The 12541-nt window shown below is 43.6% G+C and overlaps 1 protein-coding gene and 1 pseudogene across 1 annotated transcript; both read left to right on the top strand.

The window, feature by feature from the left end:
- The first annotated feature begins 1065 nt into the window (after window positions 1–1065).
- On the top strand, window positions 1066–1998 carry LOC142445623 (olfactory receptor 10V1-like). Its single transcript, XM_075547576.1, has one exon. It carries the CDS (start codon window positions 1066–1068, stop codon window positions 1996–1998), a length of 933 nt encoding a protein of 310 aa, XP_075403691.1.
- Window positions 1999–5363: 3365 nt separating this feature from the next.
- Window positions 5364–7895, top strand: LOC142445622 (actin, cytoplasmic 2-like; annotated as a pseudogene).
- Window positions 7896–12541: the final 4646 nt, after the last annotated feature.

Genomic DNA, 12541 nt, shown 5'->3' with positions numbered 1-12541 from the left:
AGGTTGCTAGGCTCCTGCATAGCCACTGGGTGGGTTTGAACAACCAACCTTTCGATGAGATGCCAAGCAACTGTTTACACAACCTGGGCTCCTTGGCTTCTTGTTAGTAACTAGGCAATACTACAAGCCTTCCTCTTTATATAATTAACTTCGCCCCAGATCAGGAATCTTTTCTTCTCTAGGCTTCTTTTAAGTTCTGCTACCTGGAGGGGATAAGATAGTGTGCAATAAATGTGTGTTGTCGTAAATGGATTGTTTTAGCATGGTAGTATTTACGAAGACCCTGGAGTTTACAGAATTTCTCCATGTTTGATTTCCTTTTCCATTTTCTCGATGTTGGAATGAAATATAACCAATGAAAACTACCTGTTATATTGAGACACAAGTGATTGAGTTTGGCTGAATTTATGCCCAAGTGATAGGACGCATTTATCTGGTCCAACTTGTGGAAGCTAAAGAGACTAACATGAACAGAGATGATCATTGAGACATTTTATCCCCAATATCCTAAAGAATTGAGTGTTTTATACCAGCTGTATTGACCCCCAAGCTATTGACCCGAGACTACAATCTTAGCATAAAACTGCTCCTTCACGAGAATCTTAGGGCATCGCTCAACGCACCAGGTCTGGGTCTCCTTAAGTCACAATATCCATCTTTCCTGAAGTTTCAGATTTCATATGTCACAAATGAATTGATGCCACACTTTAAAATTGTATGATATTGAACTTCTATACACTAATCTATTAATACACCCAACAAAATATTTCTTGATAATGCTGCTATATCAGGCACTGTGCGAAGGTTGGCACTGGTATGAGATGAAAGCACCAGAGTTCCCAACCTCAGAATTTCTCAGTCTTTGGGGATGGGACAGAAAGGTGATAGGATGGCAAATTTAGGAATTATAGAATCACCTTTAACATGGAAGTATGCCCCTAGGGGTGGATGCCTCGGGAATGGGCTCTAACATTGGCGTGGAGGGCATGGGAAAGGGTCACCTTCAAGGACAGATGTCCAGAGGTAGCTACCCTCTTTCCTATTAGGAGGTCCAATGAGCTACTCATGGAAGGAATCAATAAAACTTTGAAGATTCAGTTCTTCTTCCGCCCATTCTCAACTCACCCCGAGGTGCAGATGGTGATTTTTGTGGCCTTCCTGTTGATGTACCTCACCAGCCTCTGTGGAAATGCTACCATCGCAGGGATCGTCCAGGTCAACCACTCCCTCCACACTCCCATGTACTTCTTCTTGGCTAACTTGGCAGTTCTGGAAATCTTCTACACAACTTCTATCGCCCCTCTGGCTTTAGCCAACCTTCTGTCGATGGGCAAAACCTCTGTTTCCATCACTGGGTGTGGCACCCAGATGTTTTTCTTCGTCTTCTTGGGTGGTGCTGACTGTGTCCTGCTTGCAGTCATGGCTTATGACCGGTTTATAGCGATCTGTTACCCTCTGAGGTATACCCTCATCATGAGCTGGCCCTTGTGTGTGGAGCTGGTGGCAGGGTCGCTAATACTTGGGTTCCTGTTTTCACTGCCACTGACCATGTTAATCTTCCATCTCCCATTCTGCAATGACAATGAGATCTACCATTTTTACTGTGACCTGCCTGCAGTCATGCGCCTGGCTTGTGCAGACACACATGTTCATGAGACTGTCCTGTATATCATCAGCTTCATTGCCCTTAGTATTCCTCTTTCACTCATCACCATCTCCTATGTCTTCATTGTGGCCGCCATTTTGCGGATCCAGTCAGCAGAAGGGCGCCACCGAGCCTTCTCCACCTGCTCCTCTCACATCATCGTGGTCCTCCTGCAATATGGCTGCACCAGCTTCATATACTTGTCCCCCCGTTCCAGCTACTCTCCGGAGATGGGCCGGATGGTGTCTGTGGTCTACACTTTCATCACTCCTATTTTAAACCCATTGATCTATAGCATGAGGAACAAGGAACTGAAAGATGCCCTGAGGAAGACTCTGAGATCATCTAGATAGGATGATCCTGACTTGTTGTTTACACTGAAAAACGTCTGCGTGCAGAATGGGATGTTATTAATAATTATGCGGGGACAAGAAGCATAAACTAGGAATGTCCTTGGCAAACTTAAACATATGGCCCCTGGTTCAGAGAAATCTGCAGAAGATTAATGCTACGGTCTTGTTGGTAACCCTAGTGGCATAGTAGGTTATGAACTCAGCTGCTAAACACAAGGTCAGTGATTTGAAACCACCAATTTCCTTAGGAGAAAGATGAGATTCGTTGCTCCCATAAAGAGTTACAGTTTCATAAACCCAAAGGGGCAGTTCTACCCTATCCTAGCAGATTACAATGAGTCAGAATTGACTTGATGGCACTGAAGCTGTCTTGTTAGAAATAGCCAGAGCACCTGTAACAGAATATCCTGGGATATGGATTAGAAAAGAAAGTCAACATTTATTAGACCATTGAATGTGTTCCCCCAAAATGTGTTCTGTGTCCTTATTCCCCTGATCTGTAGATGTAATCTAATCTAATGTGATGCAATCACTTCTCATAATGCAATGTAATGTCATCAATCAGTTCATCTCACACAAAAAACTTTATAACTTCTCAGTTATAAAAAGATAAGAATAAACACAGAGATATGTGTGCTGCTAGAGGGGAAAGACAGATGCTATCTGATGGCAGAGGCAGATAAATCTACAGCCCAGAAACTTTAGGATGGCTGGCTACCAGAAGCTCAAATTAATTAGGTAGGCCCTCTCCCTAAGGACACATCCTGATTTCAAACTTCCAGTCTCCTGAGAGGTAAAAAAAATAAATGCACATCAGTCACTAGTATTTTTGTTATGAGAGCACCAGCTACCTGTGTGCCAGGTACTTTGTACAGAGTACTACACTTACCGAGAAATACTCCTTGTTATTGGTGCCATTTAGTTAGTTCCAACTCACAGTGACCCCATCTACAACAGAACAGAACAATCCTTGAACTTGCACTGTCCTCACCACTGTTACTATGATTGGTCCCCCATTGTTATTGGGAGGAGGTACAGTGACACTCAGGCTTCTTGGCAGCTGCCTTCCTCTTAGAGGCCAGCACATTCTTCAATTCTTCTCATTCCTCCACGCTCAGATGTAGACCCTTACCTTTTCTTGATGAACTGGAATGCCCACTTTTCTTTGGAGACCTTGAGCCACACCATGACACTTGCTCGAAGCTGTTCACCTCCCAAGGTGGCCATGCCTTCGCTTGTTGACACTCTTGCTCATCTTGTTGAACTCCATAACCATAGGGCAGGGTACAGCCATGGCTGCTACTAGTCAATGCCTGTTTGAGGACAATTTTGCAGGCACTGTGTAAAGCCACATCACAGAGGGAGTTTCTCATTTTTACTAACTCTCTATTTACCAAACACATTGTCCTTTTCCAAGGACTGGTCTCTCTTGATAACATGCAAAAGTACAGGAGATTAAGTTTCATCATGCTTGCTTTTAAGGGGCATTCAGACTGTACTTCCAAGACAAAGTTGTTCATTTTTCTGGCATTCCATGATAGATTTAATATTCTTCACCAATACCATAATTCAAATAAATCAATTCATCAATCTTACTGATGCATTGTCTGACTTGCACATGCATATGATACTCTTAAAAATGCCTCAGCTTAGGTCAAGTGCACCTTACTACTGAAAGTGACAAATTCGGGGGATTTCTGCCAAGATGGTACTGAGGTAAACGGGTTGCACTGGGAGCTCCATGGTGATCACTGAGCTTGGGGATCAGGAGGCTGAGGTGGGGAAAAGGCAGTCTGGGACATATCATTAAACCTCACAGCAACTCAGAGCTCTGCTCTGACAACTTCTACAAGGCACTATCCCTCTCTCTACTCCCATTGTAGACACTGCAGAGCTCCAGCGACCTGTGGCCTGATTCTTGGGTTACCCCAGCCTGTATCATCCATGTTGCACCCTACAATTACCCCTTGCCCAGCCTCCAGAGTGATCCCCACATGCAGCCGCCCCCATCCACCCTCCAGGGTGTTCCCTGCCTCTGTCGGCAACCCTGCCCACCCTCCAGGGCGCTCCACATCACTGCAGGCAAACAGCCTGGAAACTTCACACTCTCTCAGTCACCACCTCTGTGGCTTCCCATGCTATCAACCTGCACAGCACCACTTTTGCTACCTGAAACTGCCCAATCCATGCTGCCCATGAACACCACCTGGTTTGCCCTCCAAATAAGTAACCCCAGCTGTCTAGGGTGATAAAGAAGCAGCCCAATGCCACAGTGCACCTGGCTACAGAAGCCCTCAGAATCATTCTTATTAGCCTCCCGAGAAAATGGCCTGAAGCTCCACCAAAACAACATGCAGACAACAACCTGCAGCAGCAACCTCTACAAGAAATCAAGAGACACACAATGCATTGTCAAAGGAAGACTTGACTCTAACGTTGCTCACAGAAGAAGCAGATGCTGAACTGTCACAGAAAGATATTTTTAGTATGTCCCTTAGTGTCATACAGGATATAAAGGAAACAATTCACAAAAAGCATGAAGCAATAGAAAAGACAGAGTTCACATACCAAAGGGAGATACAAGAGTTAAGGGACAAGGCAACATAATCTAAGAACAAGGTAGAAGACTTCATCAGCAGGCTAAAAGAGGTGGAGAAGCAAATCATCAATCTCAAAGATAGCCAAGCAGATTTCAACAAATGGGGAAGTCAATCAAACAGGACAAGCAAAGAAGCTAAACAAATTCTTGGAACAGTGAGTGATGTTATGAAGAGGAACAACATTCAAATAATCAGGATATCAGGACAAGACACAACAAAGAAATCCACAGCCAAAATAGTGAGGGTATTCCTGGAAGAAAACTTCCCAAACTTAATGAATGGGAATCAGACAATCATCTAGAAAGCAGGGAGGACACCAATCAGACTGAACTCCAGGAAGAACTCACCTGGGCATGCAGTAGTCAAATTATCCAACTTTGAGGAAAAGGAGAAAATCATAAGAGCAGCTAAATTTTAAAAAGCCAGTCACTTATATGGGTTCTCAGTTAAGAATATGCTCAGCCTAATCAGCAGACACCAAAAGACAGAGTGGAGCATCTTCCAAAAGTTCAAAGAAAATAATGCCAACCCAAGAATCCTCTTCCTACCAAACTCCCCATCAAAATAGACAGAGATAAGTGTTTTTCCACATAAGGGAAACTCACAGAATACATTTAAAAGAAACCATCACTACAAAACGAACAGCCCATGGGCAAGGCTAACCAAAGAAAGGAAGGAGAAAACATCAATTGCCAGAATCAGAGATGAAACAGAGGAACTTACAGTGGACTGTAATGAAATTAAAAAGATTAATTACACCGTACTATGAAGGTCTGTACTCCAATGAATGCAGCACCTTAGAAGACATGGACAAATACTTGGAAAAATAATTCCTCCCCAGATTATCCCTTGTACATGTCAAGATCCTGAACAGAACCATAGCAAAAGAACAAATAGAAAAGGTTATCAAGGAACTACCAAATAAAAAAACTACTGGCCCAGATAGTGTCACAGGAGAATTCTACCAAACATTCAGGGAAGAGCGGACACCAATTCTACACAAGCTCTCCAAAAACATAGAAAAGGAAGGCAAACTCATTCTAGTTTATGGAGCTACTATAAGACTGATAACAAAAGTGGGCCAGGGTGCCACAAGAATAGAGAACTACAGACTGACATCCCTAATGAACATTGATGCAAAATTCCACAACAAAATTTTGGCTAATTGAATACAAAAGTACATAAAGCAAATCAAATCATCATGACCAAGTGGGATTCATTCCAGGGTAGCAGGGATGATTCAACATCTGAAAGTCCATTAACATTATCCAGCACATTGACAAGAAAAAGGACGAGAACCACATGACAATATCAAGAGACACAGAAAAGGCATTTGACAATATTCAATGTCCATTCCTAATTAAGACACTCAAGAAGATAGGATTGGAAAGAAATTACCTCAATATAATTCAAGATGAAAAAGCAAGAGCTAACATTATAATCAATAGAAAAATGAATTATTTTATTCACTGAAATAGGTGACTAGACAAGAAGGTCACTTGTCCCGGTTTCTATGCAAAGTCATTCTGGAGGGCCTACCTAATAACATGAGGCAACAAACAGACATCAAAAGTATTCACTGGGAAAGAAGAAGTGAAATTATCATTATTTGTAGATGGCATAATTCTGTATATTGAAAACCCCAAAAGTTCCACAACAGGAGCACTGGAAGCAATATAGGAATATGGTAGAGTGGCAGAATACAAAATTAACAAACAAGTCAGTTGGATTGCTATGTAATCATATAAGATAACATAAAATGATTCCAAGATGGTAGTACCTTTCACAATAGCCAAGAATACATTGAGATATCTAGGGATTTACCTAACCAAAAATACAAAAGATCTGTACGAGGAAAACTACAGAACATTAGGATAAGAAACCAAAAGTGACCTTCATAAATAAAAGAGTACCCCATGCTCATGGATTGGAAAACAATATTAAAAAGATGCCCATTTTACCCAAGGTGCTATATAAGTTCAATGCAATCTCAATACCAGCATCTTCTTTCAAAGATATGGGGGGGGGGGTGCATGTAACAACTTCTTATGGAAAGGGGAAAAGTCCAGAATTACTAAAGAACTCCTCAAGAGACAGCCGAGACTGCGTCCCTCTCGTGAGCACAAGCTGGACAGTCACTGCTGCTGCTTCACACTCGAAACCCCAAGATCACCACAAGTGATGCTTTCGCTTTGCTTATGGTCGACAAAGGATCCAGCACGTGCACAGCCGGCTTCACCGGTGAAGATGCTCCCCGGACTGTTTTCCCCTCCATCGTGGGACATCCACGGCATCAGGGTGTGATAGTGGGCATGGGCAAGAATGACTCCTACATGGGTGACCAGGCCCAGAGCAAGAGGCCGCAGCTCAAGTTCCCCACTGAGCATGGCTTTGTCATCAACTGGGACGACATGGAAAAGATCTGGCACCACACCTTCTACAGCGAGTTCCGCGTGACCCCCGAGGAGCATCCCGTGCTGCTGACCAAGGCCCCCCTGAACCTCAAGGGCAACCGAGAGAAGGTGACCTGGTCATGTTTGAGACCTGCAACACCCCCACCACCACCATGGATGTTGCCATACAGGCTCTCTAGTCCCTCTTTGCCTTTGTCTGTACCACTGGCATTGTGATGGATTCCGGTGATAGGGTCGCCCACACAGTGCCCATCTACGAGGGCGTATGCCTGCCACCATGCCATCCTGCATCTGACCTGGGTGTCCAGGACCTGATCAACTGCATCATAAAGATCCAGACGGAGCGGGGCTACAGCTTCACCACCACGGATGAGATTGTGCGTGACATCAACGAGAAGCTCGGCTACGTCACCCTGGACTTCCAGCAGGAGATGGCCACCACCGCCTGCTCCCCAACAGCCAGGTCATCACCGTTGACAATGAGTGCTTCTGCTGCCGCAAGGCCGTCTTCCAGCACTCCTTCCTGGGAATGGAATCCTGCGGCATCCATGAAACCTTTATCTCCATCATTACGTGTGACATTGACATCTGTAAGGACCTCTACGCCAACACAGTCCTGTCCCATGGCACCACCACGTACACCAGCATTGCAGACAGAATGCAGAAGGAGATCACAGCACAGGCACCCAGCATGATGAAAATCAAGATCATGGCTGCCCCTGAGAGCAAGTACGCCGTGTGGTCCCGTGGCTCCATCCTGGCCTCGCTGTCCACGTTCCAGCAGATGTGGATCCGCAAGCAGGAGTAGGACGAGTCCAGCCCCTCCATCGTCCACCGCAAATGCTTCTCCGGGAACTGTTCCTTACCATTATCCCTTTCTTGAGGAAAACCTAACTTGACCAGGAAATTTTTTTAAAAGATGAAATTGGCATGGGTTTATCTGTTTGGTTTTGATTGATTTTTTTTTCATTTTTGTTTGGGCTCTTGACTCAGGATTTTAAAACTGGAACAGTGAGAGTGACAGCAGAGGGAGACAGCATCCCCAAGTTCTACAATATGACCAAGACTCTGATTGTACATGATTGTGTTTTTCTTTTATTAAATAGTCATACCATGTGAGAGAAGACTATAGCCCTTCTCCAAAGCCGGCCCCAATCCACATTTCCGAGAAGGAGGTCCGGCCCTCGTCCCCGCCCCTACAGGCCCACATGGTGGTGCAAGCAAAAAGAGCACTGCTTTTGTGTAAATTATGTGACCTAACATTTTTTTAAAGAATTCTTTTGCCTTAAATATTGCTTGTTTATTGTTCTTTTTCTGTTTTTAAAGTTCTGTATTTTCTTTTGTTTTTAAATTTTCCTCTCGAATGGTCAGCCATTGGGCGCTCCCCCTTCCCTTGTTGTCCCGCCAAATTTAGCAAGATGTGAAGGCTTTGGGGTCCCCCTGAGTTGGTGAGGGTGTGGAGGAGCCAGGGCTCTAGCTGGACACTGACTTTTCCAGTTCAATAAAATCACACACCTGAAAGGGAAAAAAAAGACCTCCTCAAGAAGAAGAATGAAGTCAGAAGGCTTGCATTACCTGACTTTAAAACCTACTTAACAGCCACAGCTGTCAAAACAACATGGTACTGGTTTAATGACAGATACTCAGACCAAGGGAAAGGAGCAGGAAACCCAGAAATAAAATCACCTGCAAAAAAAAAAAAAAACATCCACTGCACACAGACAACTGATCTTTGATAAGGGCCCAAGTAGAATCAAATGGGATGTGGATGCCCGCTTTAACAAATGGTACGGATAAAAAACCTGGATATCTACCTGCAGTAAAATGAAAGAAGGCCCTTACCTCATTCCATGCACAAGGACAAATTCAAGGTGGACCACAGCCCTCAAGGTAAAACCCCAAACTATTAGGATCATCAAAGTGGGACAAACCTAAGACCCTTGGTGCAGGGAATATCTAGCCTATCAGAAATAGAGAAGGACACACACAGAGAGGAAGCTAAAAGAAAAAAGTGGAAAGACTGAAGATAACACAGCTGTGTACATTGAAAGACTTCATCAAGAGAATAATAAGAGAGCCCACGGACTGGGAAAAGATATTTAGCAGTGACATATCAGACAAAGTTTAGTACTAAAATCTACAAAACTCCGCAAGCCTTCAACAAAAACAAAACGAATTGCCCACTGAAGAACTGGTCAAAAGGTCTAAACAGGAGATTCACAAGAGCAGAAATCTGAATGGCCAATAAATATATGAGAAAGTGTCCCCAATCATTAGCCATCTGGGAAATGCAAATTAAAACAACTATGAGATACCACCTAACACCTACAAGGGTCGCCCAATTCAAGAAACAGAAAGGAACAAATGCTGGAGGGGGTGTTGTGAGATAGGAACTCTCATCCACTGCTGGTGGTCTTATAAATACATGCAGCCACTGTGGAAAGCAATTTGGCAATATCTTTAAAAAGAAAAAGAAATTCAGTTACCTTACGACCCACCAATCCCCCTACTGAGCATATGTACAGAAGAAGTAAGAAACAGACCACAACCAAACATGTGTGCTCCAATGCTCATCACTACACAATTCACAATCACAAAGAATTGGAAAGTAATAGATGAATTGTTTTTAAAACTTGTATAGACACACAATGGAGTATTACGAATCCCTAAAAAGCAGCAGTGAAAACATGAAGCATATTATCTCATTGAAAGAATAGGAGGAAATTATGCCAAGTGAAATTAGCAAAGCACAAACTGATGAATACAACATGAGTCCACTGAGGTAAGTTCAAACAGCACAAAGGGAATAGAGGAAAACAAACCTGATGCATAATTTCCAAACTAAGGACCAGGTACTATGGCAGGAGTAAGACCAAAACCAAGGATACATATGATATCAAAAATAAAAAGAAGAAAAGATACTTTCTTCACTACATTTGCTTATTCACCTGCTTTGTCTTCAGCGGTTGTGTCAGGAAGGTGAGCATCATAGAATACCAATTTAATAGAAGAAAGTATTACTGTATTGAAGAGTACTTGAGTGGAGGCCCAATGTCCTTCCACTACCTTAATACTAAACTTATAAATATAGACCTATTTCCCCATCCTCATAAATAAATGTATTTGAATATGTATGTCTTTATCTAGACCTATATAAGTGCCCTTTACCTCCCAGCTCTTTACTCTATTTCCCTTGACTTTCCTCCTGTCCCACTATCACGCTCAGTTCCCACCTGGGTTTCAGTAATTCCACTTGGTTACAGTTCCCTTGATCATGCCCTAACAGGCCTCCCACACCCACCTCACCACCAATTTGGATCCTTGTTATTCCCTTGTCCTTGGGTTTGTTAACACTTCCTTTCCCATCACCTCCCCCATGTCCCGCCTCCCCACCCAAAAACTGTCAGTCCTGTTGTTTTCTCCTCCAGATTGTTCATCCAGCCTATCTTATTTAGACAGACCTACGGAGGTAATAACATACACAAAAACAAGACACAGCAAAAACAAGCAACAATATACAACAAAACAATATCTACAACAGCAAACCACTGACAAAGAACAAAACAAAGCACAACAAGAAAGAAAAGCTTGTAGTCAGTTCAAGGATCATTTGTTGGCCTGTAGGAGTGTTTTTCTGTCCAGTCTCTTGGGGCACCAGGCTCTGGCCCCAAAGTCTGCTTCGGCATTCCCTGGGGACCTTGCCGCTCCATTCCCTTGCTGTTCCGCTGCACTCCCCCAGTATTTTGCCTCAGTGTGGCAGGTTCAGATGGGGCGCAATTCCCACACACTGTTTCTGATGCTGTCCCCCGCAGGGCCACGGGTCAGTGAGGGGCATCATGTCTCATCGTGGGGCTGGCCACGTGATCCTCTCTGTGGACGGGCTGCTCTAACTGGGGTAATCATCCTCAAGGTCTGGTGGGCCAGGTGTGCTCCACTCTCTCCTACTCCCCCTTCATCTGCTCCCCTGGGCTCTGATCAGATATGTCCTTCTCCCAGCTGCAGATTCAATGCTGTCCTTTGAAATAAATTCTTCTGGGGGGAGGGGCAGGCATCTACTTAGTATTTGAGACTGGGGCCAGCCCCCCAGACCTCTCCTCTGGTTGCCTACTCCATGGTGGAATGTTGCATTCACACATTGGGGCACTAGGTTGAAGTCTGGTCCCTCTTTCCCTGTGGAGATATAAACAATAACCTTCCCTTGGGTGAGTTAGCGCCCCATGCCCTGCTACACATTTCTTCCTTATTTTCATCATGTTTCCCCTTTCCCCATCCTCCTTGGTTGTCTACCATGTGCATCCCTGCATTTGATCTGGTCCCTGCAATACTCCACGGTCCTCACCCCAAGAATGTTTGTAGACAGTAGCTTTTGCCCTATGCCCCTTTTGCATTTTTTTAACACTTACCTCAGCGGACTCACGTTGTACTTGTCCTTTTGTGCCTGATTTACTTTGCTTAGCATGATTTACTCCAGTTCTTCCCATCCAGCGATGTGCTTCATAGGTTCATCACAGCTTTTTAGCAATGTGTAGTACTCCATTGTATGTATATACCACAGTTTTTTAATCCAATCATCAGTTGATGGAAATTAGGGTTGCTTCCAACTCCTTGCAATTGTGAACTGTGCCACAATGAACATTGGAGCACAGATGTCTGGCCTTCGTTTGTTTCTTGCCTCTTCTGGGTTTATGAACAGTAGGGGATTGCTGGGTAATATGGTAACTCCATTTCCATCTGTTTTAGACATCGCCAGATCGATTTACATAGTGGTCATACATATTTGCAAGTCCTCCAGCAGTGCATGAGAGTTCCTGTCTCCCAACAGCCATTCCAACACCTGTTGCTTTCTGATTTTTAGAATTGGGCTACATTTGAAGGTGATAGGTGATAGCTCATTGTTGTTTTAATTTACATTTCTCTTATGGCTAAAGATCGGGAACATTTTCTCATATGTTTCTTGGCCATCGATTTCAGCCCCTATGAAACTTCTGTTCAAGTCCTTTGCCCAACTCTCTTGTGGGCAATTCGTTTTTTTTCTTTCTGGAAACTAGCAGAGAATTGTAGATTTTAGCAATAAGGCCTTTGTCTGATGTGTCATTGCTAAATATGTTTTCCCAGTCCATGGACTCTCTTATTACTCTCTTGGTGAATTCTTTTGATGTACACAGGTGTTTTATCTTCAGTATATACCATTTGTCAATTTGTGCCTCCTGTGTGTTTGTGTCCTTCCCTATTTCTGATAGCCTATGTATTCCCTGTGCCAAAGTTCTCAATTTGGTCCCAATTCCTTCATTGATGGCCCTAATAGTTTGAGGGTTAACTTCAAGGTCTGTGATCCACCTTGAGTTTATTCTTGTGCATAGAATGAGGTAAGGGTCTTCTTCATTTTTCTGAGGTAAATATATATTTTTTTCCTGCCCCACTTGTTAAAGAGGGCATCTGCTTCCCATTTGATATTTGGGGGGCCCTCATCAAACATCAGTTTTATGCTGATGATTTCATTTCAGTGTTTTCAGTCTTTACTCTTGGTCT

This window comes from Tenrec ecaudatus, chromosome 4 (genome assembly GCF_050624435.1).
Source record: "Tenrec ecaudatus isolate mTenEca1 chromosome 4, mTenEca1.hap1, whole genome shotgun sequence".
Taxonomy (NCBI): Eukaryota; Metazoa; Chordata; class Mammalia; order Afrosoricida; family Tenrecidae; genus Tenrec; species Tenrec ecaudatus.
This window is presented reverse-complemented; position numbering and strand designations above follow the sequence as displayed.

Coding starts and splice junctions, on each gene's coding strand:
- LOC142445623 (XM_075547576.1), top strand. CDS start 1,066: ATGGAAGGAATCAATAAAACTTTGAAGATTCAGTTCTTCTTCCGCCCA.